General features: G+C 39.8%; 1 protein-coding gene across 1 annotated transcript; it reads left to right on the forward strand.

The window, feature by feature from the left end:
- Positions 1-6,587: 6,587 nt before the first annotated feature.
- LOC102431375 (taste receptor type 2 member 16-like) lies at positions 6,588-7,520 on the forward strand. The gene has a single exon (XM_006090514.1). The coding sequence runs from the start codon at positions 6,588-6,590 to the stop codon at positions 7,518-7,520; it is 933 nt and encodes a 310-aa protein (XP_006090576.1).
- Positions 7,521-9,127: the final 1,607 nt, after the last annotated feature.

Consider the following 9,127-nt stretch of genomic DNA (forward strand, 5'->3'; position numbering starts at 1 on the left):
CACCTTAGTATTTTACTTCAGCACTGCGCCTCCTCTGAGTCTCAGTATGCTTTTCTCTTTCCTTCTAGTAGTAGAATTTCCACTCAGCCAGCCTTCCTGTGGTTCTGGATGATGTTCTTTCCATCTTTTAGTTGTATTTTTGAAGTGGTTGTTCGAGGCAGCAAACTCCGGAGTTTACCTATGTCACCATCTTGGTTCAATCTCTGTATTTCTTTTAAATATTAAATTCCAAACGAACCTGGTAGAAGAAGTAATTCATTGAGTGCTGCTTTCTGAAAGAAAACAAAAATCTCATGTTTGAGGCACAAAATATATTTTTCATGATTTCAGAACTTACTTACTTAAACATGCCCCAGTTAATAAGGGTTCACAGGCATCATTCAAGGACAGAAAACAATCTTAGTCTTCTGTTTCCACAAAAGGCATTGAGCAATTTCCAGAAATGAAGTGGTTGCTTAAGATCTACCTTAATGCCTCTTTTTCTCTTCACAAGTAAGAAATCCTAGACGTATCCCTTAAGTTGTGCCAAATTTTAAATGACGGACTGGGAAATAAAAAACATGGCAAAAAAGGAGATTTTTCTTTTTGTTATCTCTACCTCCCTTTATCCCCTAGGACAGGTACCCTTGGCCAAGTATCTCGCTCATATTCTTTCTTCCCACCCCCACATCCTGTTTGCAATGGGCAAATTCAGTAAATGGCCTGGCCACCTAGGCTTCTTTTCACATTAAATTAAATTAAAGGCATGCTTAATAGACTAACAATAAACACATTAAATCAAACAAGATGAAGAGATAAAACCACGACAAATAATCACCCATAACACAGACAAGTCTTAATAAATCAGATTTTTTCATAAATCTTTTCCTAATCCACTCTCCATAGCAATGAGTAGCCTTTAAAGTTATTTTACCTAAAATCTGCCTGTCCCAAGGCATCATATGGTAATTTTCAGAGAAAGCCTCAAAGAGTCCCCCTGCGAGAGAGCTAACAGCTCTATCCACTCTAGCTGTCGAGCCTTTCCACACTAGAGGCAAAGGATCCCCCAGGGCTTTTTTAGTTATTACAGACTTTTGATCCCCAATACGAATTAGGCATTTTGCAATTTGAACAAGAACCCACATAATTAAAAATGACAAGGGCACTCATTTTCCTTGAGCCTGGTTTAAGAGAGTACCCTTTGACATTTCAATTTCTCTATCCTTGAGTATACAAGCTATAAATTTATGATAATATTTTTGCCTTTTAGTCAAATTCTTGCCCATTATAACCTGGCTCAAAACAAAAGACATCCTTGCCCACTTTGGATCGTGACTTCCAAAGCTGGTGCGAGCTTTACATGCAGTGAATCTCCCCACCTTTTACTGATGATCCCCAACTTTACTGCTGAACTTCCTTTTTCGCTCCAGCGAATCTTCTTCTCCAGTCCCTGTCTTGGGAGTCATAAATGCCATAAGCTTTAGCAGCAAGGGTTCAGGAATCTGAACAAGGGGCTGCAACATAAATGGATACACTAAACAAGAAATATAAATTTAGAAGGCGTGGGGGAAAGCCAGGTGGAGGCCTCACCCTCGATTGGGGTGAGCTCCCCGAATCTCGGGACCCATGGCTTTTTATTTTCTAGAATATACATTTGCCCTTTAGCAAAGCAAACAGACATCAATGGTAAGGTTTGGTAAACAATAAAGGATTATCAGCTTAGGGGATCACCTTCAGCCAGTTGGCCAGCAGCAGGGTAATATAATGCTGATTTTCAGCCCTGCTGAATATCAGAGTCCATCAGCCTTCTGAGGACTTCTCCCATTTATTATGATCAGCTGGTCTTAGCCTCCAGCAGCCAGTGAAATTTGAATTACTGCTATTGATCATTTGCATCCACATTGTGCATGTTCTAAAAATCTCAGATAGCTGGATGAAACCATTTCCTTTATATAAGTATACAAAGGGGAAAGTATGAATCTCCCTCCCTCCACTACTGCATACACGAAGACATTCTTCCAGATTCTGTTAAATACTTGTAATCCTCTCACTGTCTTCTTTTCCATAAAGTGCAAGGGAAAACTTATCCTGGATGAGTGTTAGAGGAAGTTTGGGAGAATCCAGAAATTAAAAAGACAAACAGAAATAATATCTATCTCTTATCTTTGGGGCACCTAATAATTCACAAAGAGCTTTTACATATATCTTCAACTGAAAAGGCAGGTCAAGATTATTCAATCCAACTCAGCTGGAAAATAAACCTAACAAGGTCAAGTGAATTATTTAAATTAACGAGACTGGTTAATATCATCCCAAAGAACCAAAGAAAAGGGAGAGGAAAGCAGGGGATACATTTGAAAGTTGCAAAGAGTTTAACTTTGGGGAAAGATGGTTAGGATTTAAAGGGAGGTACATTTAGAAAGATGAACAGCACCTCCAATGCTTGGACCAAGAACAGGACATTCTTCTGAGTTTGAGTAGCTTGATATGAATTTCAGGCACCAAGAGGCTATGCACCTCTGTTGCCTAAAAGGTAAGTATGCTGCCCTGTAACACCTATTAACACTCAGACAAAAAGTGTGCTGAATAACTCAGAACACAGAGCAGAAGATAAAGACAGTTGTGTCCCTGGGTTTTAGGAGCAAGTGTCGGGACACTTGTGAGTGGCGACATTAAATTTAGTAGGAGTTTTGTGACTTCTATAGCCCAACACCTGTGTACAAACATATATAAATCATATATACATCAAATCATTGACAACTGGAAAGTAAACACCTGCCCTTCACATGATGTCCTATGTGGAGGAGACTGGCAAAAAAGGTAAATCCTTGGTAGCACCTGACATGAAGTTTGTTCCTAATTAGACACACTACAACACTTATTTAGTGGATATTTGTATGCACCCTCCCATGCCTACAGTTCATGTTACATGGATTCACAACCTTCAGTTGCACCATTTGCCTATTTAGGATCCTGGTATTCAAGGATTTTCAAGATCTGCCTCTGAACTACTGGCCCAGCCTTAACTTCCAATTATCTCCAACATAAACCCAAGTGTTTGCACCCAATGCATTTGCTCTTGTTTCCTGACTATCCATGCATAGCTCTACTTCCTCACATTTGCTGATGCCGTTTACCTGACTTGGCACCAAATGAAAGCTCTGTTACACTAGTAAATTTCTCTTCCTTTTACCTCTTTTTTTATTACAATATAATGGATATGCAACACTGTAAGTTTAAGGCATACAACATGTTGACTTGATATCCTTATATATCGAATTATCATTTGTCACATCACATAGTTATTTCCTTTTTGTGGTGAGAACATTTGAGATATAGTCACTTGTTCTCACTCATATGTGGAATCTAATGAACAAAATAAACTGATGAATAAAATAGATCCAGAGACATAGAAATATAGAAAAGACTGTCTAGTCTCAGAGGGAAGGCATGAGAGGGTGGGAAGGTGGGAAGAGATATAGCAAAGAACTTGTATGCATATAAGCTTAACCCATGGTCACTGATAATAAGGTGGTGAAGGCCTGAGGTGGAGGGCAAGGGTGTGCTAGAAGAGGTCAAATGGGGGAAAAATGGGAACATCTGTAATACTTTCAACAATAAAGATATTTTAAAAGATATAGTCACTTAGCAATTTTCAAGTGTATAATATAGTATTGTTAACTATAATCACAGTGCTGTGCATTTAATTCCCAGAACCTATTTACCTTCTTAACTGCAACTTTGTACCCTTTGACCAATATAGTCCAAATTTCCCCATGCTCCAGGCCCTAGTGACCAGCATCTACACTATTTGTACAAGTTTGGCTTTTTAATATTCCAAATCTAAGCAATATCATACAGTATTTGTCTTTCTCTGTCTGACAGACTTCAATTAGCATAATATCATATTGTTGCAAATAATAGTATTTATTCCCTTCTTTATCATGGCTGAATAATATTTGTGTGTGTATGTGTGTGTGATTGAGTGTGTGTGTGTGTGTGTGTGTGTGTGTGTGTGTGTGTGTGTGTGTAAGAGAGAGAAAAAGAGAGAGAGAGCTCCATAAGGTAAGAATAGGAAAAGAATGAATTTTGGTAGGGATTGCGTGGAATCTATAGACGGCTTTGGGTAATATGGGCATTTTAGCAATATGAATTCTTCCAATTCATGTCTGTTGAGATAGTGGTGGTTTGAGGCAATTTCCTATCCTGATAATCTTTTTACTATTTACCAAATTTTACCTTTGATATGCCTGTATGCATTGCTGAAGGGCAAATGTGTATTCAAGTAAATAAATAGCGAACCATGCCAGAAGTCCGTGTGCCTCTTCAAAAAAAAGGTCTCTACCTGGCCCCCAATGCCTTCTAAATTCATATTTCTTGTTTAGTATTTTCATTTGTGCATTGGCCCTTCCTTCTGATCCTGAACCCCTTTGCTAAGGTTGTGGCAGGAGAGGAAGGGAGAGAGATAGAGAGAGAAACACTGATCACTTACCACCCCTATGCGCCCAGACTGGGGATCAGTCCTGCAACCTAGGTGTCTGTCCTGACCAGGAATTGAACCAACAACACTTTGGTGTATTGGATGATGCTCCAACCAACTGAGCCACCCAGACACGGCCAAGTGTAATATTTTAATGCTATAATTTACCTTTGCATCATGAGTTCTGTGGTTTCTTGTTTTATGTTTAAGAATTCTAACCTTTATGCTAGATTACTTCTGTTTTACCTTCCTTCAATAAGTAAAGTCCATGGGTGATAAGCACAAGTCTGGTGCTTATCACACATAGAGTCAATGACTCACTTTGTCTTTCTCACCAAGTAATAATTACTAGAATTCTCCTCTCATTTTTGAAGACACTAATTCAATATTTGGTGTCTATCCGGTGTAGTTTTTCTGAATTAATTTGCTGAATTTATTCTCTATCCTACCTAGATAGCTATGAATTAATTTCTAGATATCTAGAAGTAATGTGTAGTTTGTCCATTGTCCAAAACAGCACTTGAAGTGTACAGATTCCCAAGTTCCCGCTTTATAGGGATCCTTTTGCCTCTGAGGCTTTTAATTCTCAGCTTTATGTTACAATCTACCACACAACAAGTCTCACTTCCACACCAGCAACACTGGATACTCAAGAATGTGGTCCCAGAATCAAGATAGTGAAACACTAGGCTTCATGAAGGTGCTATGGTAGTAGTTTGGGCAACTACAAACCCAATTTTCCTCTGCTGAGATTACAAAGGCTAGAAGGACAAGTTGCCTCAAACAGCTCAGAGTGTGAACACAGGTCTTCTCCACAGACCACTGGCTGCTTAGCTCAGGCTCAGAGTCTAGGGGATGGGCTTTGAGCAGCATGAGCATGTGACAGGGATGGTGCAGCAAAGGCCATGCTATGCTGCTGGAGAAGGAAGCAGCTGGCAGGTGCAGTCGCTTCAGCAGGTGCCTAACAGATCAGATCATCCTTCATCCACTGGCGTCAGACTTCCTTGTAAGCCCACAGATTCTTCCAGAAATATCTAATGGGCACATTCTAGAAGAGTGCAATTATACAAAACCAGATTACACCAGAGTCCATGGCATTTTATGTTAACACCATCAGTGACCCATTTGTCTCCACAGTCTGGTCAGAGAAGAGGAAGCACAAAGATAATAAGTTGACAGGGAAAAAAGAGTGTACAAGGCTTCTAGGCCTTTCTATTCAATAGGATTAATTTTATAAAATTGTTTACTCTTTTATTTTGAGCAGTGTGAGCAGTAACAGAAAGAGCTTAGCTATGTAAGGAGGAAATAAATCAAAGCAGTGACATTAATGGGATAAGAACAATTTCCAAGGATCTAAAAAGATCAACTCTTTTCAACTGAAGGTCAATAGCAAAGGATGCCACACCTCGACATAGGGAGTGCAATGGGGTGTGTGCAGTGATTTCTTGAGTTGAAGTATTTGACAGGCAGCTGTGAAGTGGTCTGTATTGGAGGATGATACATGAAGGTCTGAGGTTCCAGCAATTTTGTGGGTGGAATCTCAAAGAAAGGACTTTTCTTTATTATTATTTTTTATTGACACTCATACTTTGGTTGCTGCATCTACCCACGGCTCCTGTGGAAGCTGGGGAGACAGGGATTCTGAAGTTGTCATGATTACAGCACTCAGGTAGCAAAATAGATACAGCACCCAGGACATGAAAAAACAGTGAAGGATTTGTCTTTCCTGCGGTTCAAATTGTAGGTTAAAAGAATGAGGCTATCATTAAAAGGAGATGAGGAAATAAATTAAAGACAAGACACCTCACAGAGATAAAGAGGAATCAATGGCATGGTTAAGAAACAGGCATTTCATTTCTGGGAATAATCAAATAACCTCACGAGCAAAAATCCACATTCAAATAACATTTCCCTCCATCCCAGGTCTGATAACAAACCACCAAGAAAAGCATAAGCAAATTCTGCAGATAGGAACATGCAAAATCAAAATTGAGCTAGAGAAAATTTACATCCCTAGAGAGGTATTTTCTTGCATGAGACAATAGTGAGGCCAGGAATGTATATTCTACTTAGAAATTATTGCAGAGATTCTGGGTCTGTGAGCAGGAAGATACTTTGCAGTGGAAGAATGATACCCAACCAACTCACTGTTTTCTTCATGACCATCTATCTGCTTGAGTCCTTGACAATAATTGTGCAGAGCAGCTTAATTGTTGCGGTGCTGAGCAGAGAGTGGGTGCAGGTTAAAAGGCTGTCACCTGTGGACATGATTCTCATCAGCTTGAGCGTCTGCCACTTCTGTTTACAGTGGTCATCAGTGCTGCACAACTTTTGCTCCTATTTCAACCCTGACGATGATCTTTGGTACATAACAACCATCTGGGAATTTACTAATACTCTTGCATTCTGGTTAACCAGCTTGCTTGCTGTCGTCTACTGTGTCAAAGTCTCTTCCTTCACCTACGCCATCTTCCTCTGGCTGAGGTGGAGAATTTTGAGGTTGGTTCCCCGGCTGTTGCTGGGCTCTCTGATGATTTCCTGTGTGACAATCATTGTTTCAGCTCTTAGAGTTGTCTTCATCAAGAGTCAGTTAATATCCATGATGCAATTACCTGGAAACAACACAGAGACTGAGACACTTAGGACATTCCTGGAGAAAAATTACGTACATCAGCTTCTGGCAACGTCGTTCATTCCTTTCCTACTGTTCCTGACCTCCACCATCTTGCTCATAGCCTCGTTGTGCCAACACTTGAGGCAGATACGACATCACGACACTGGCCACAGCAACTTCAGCATGAAAGCTCATGCCACTGCCCTGAGGTTTCTTGCCTTCTTCCTCATCTTCTTCACCTCTTACTTTTTGACCATAATCATCTCCACTACCTATAACCTAACGCATAAGAGTTACTGGTTCTGGGCCAGCGAAACTATCATCTATGCTACAGTCTCTATTCATTTAACTTCACTAATGCTGAGTAGTCCTGCATTGAAAAAGGTTTTAAAGGTAAGCTGCTGTGTCCCAAAGCTACCTGAGGCTCCAGGTACAACAAGAATCTAAACAAATGGGAGCTTGCATTGATGCAACTAATACCAAAAACCAGCTCTACTCTTCACAACCCTATGTGATAGTACTGTTCCCTAAATACAAGCAAGAGCAAGCAAGCCTCGTTCTCTTCCATTCCCACAGCCATTCATCCCTAAACAGCCAGTCTTTCTCTATTCTATGCCGCTCCTATCTTTTCCTCTCCACAGTCCCCAGGTTGGTCCCAACTTTCTCATGACTTCCCCATCTCTCCTCAGTCTTTTCTATCTCTGGAGTTTTACTCCCAGTGTATTCTACACAAGAGAGCCAAAATTATGATGTCCATTCATTATATTTATTTTATTCTTTTCATGACTGCCAATTGCTTCACACATTAATAGACATAGCTCCTCCACAAGAATTTATTGCCTACACCCTGACGGTTCTCCATGCTAAGGTCTCAATTAATCAATTTTTCTAAATTTACTCAAGAGAATGTCTGACCATCTTCCTTTCTCTCTGTTCTTTCTGGACCTTTATCCAATGGCATAACTTTTCTTATTTGTTTCTCTTCCACACAATATGATTTATTCCTTTAAAACTCAAGTCAAAAATTAACTCTTCTTTAATTTTCATTTGTCAAGACATTATATTCTCCCAAGAATAGCAAACTACATACCCAATCTAGATTCTTCCTAGAACATCTCCAAATATTGGCAACTTAACTGCCTCAATTGCATATGGTTTCCATTGGCAGGATTCTTGCCTCTCAATTGTACTACAATTTGGAAAAAGCTATCTAGAAATATTCCCAGATTGAGACTTAGCTGGTTTTCTTCCAGATATAACCCAAATGTCATCTGGGAACTCTTCTTACTTCATAAAATCTGAGTGACATTGGCTTAAACTCTCTATACTCTTCTATTTATTCCTCTGCAACAGTTCAAAACCCTCCCAAATTGACAAGAATATAGGAACCATATAGTAATCAATTATAAACCACCTATGGGACTTTTCTGTGCTTTATAAGTCCTTTTCCGCTTCTCCAATCCTCTTTTCCCTTCAGCTTATCTCAAACCCTTTTTCTTTAGGACTCTGTCTCATTATCTCCCCATGGCATCTCTCTCATCATTTTGGTCCTCTTCACCCTCACCTACTAGCAACAAGTTACCTTGGTAACAGCCAACTCCCAGGCTTTTGGGTCTCAGCTTCCATCTGCTTCAGGCATTTATTACGGTGTTTTTCGTAAAGACAGCTTCATCTCTTAAGGCTTCCTGGTGCCAGAAGTTAAGAATATAATTTTTATCTCCATTCATATATCTATTGGACATATCTGGTAAACTTAACTTCTGTATCTGCCATTAGAAGACTGAAACACATCCGGAGAGAAAACCATTGTATGGGGAAAGGAATTCAGGTATTTCAAGCTTGACTATGAAAGGAACGCGTAGGCCCTGGAGTGGAAATTTCTGATCTGGTCTTGGGTCTACCACTCTGATTTATTTCCCTGTCAAGTCATCCCTTGAGTTAATACTTGAAACTGAGGTGTGAAATATAGTACAAACGGAAAGACCACTTTAACCAAAGACACTGTACCAATTGGCACATCTCAGCAGCATCTTTACCATTGCACAGAAAGGGGA

The sequence above is a fragment of the Myotis lucifugus genome, unplaced genomic scaffold (assembly GCF_000147115.1).
Source record: "Myotis lucifugus unplaced genomic scaffold, Myoluc2.0 scaffold_73, whole genome shotgun sequence".
In the NCBI taxonomy this organism is placed as follows: Eukaryota; Metazoa; Chordata; class Mammalia; order Chiroptera; family Vespertilionidae; genus Myotis; species Myotis lucifugus.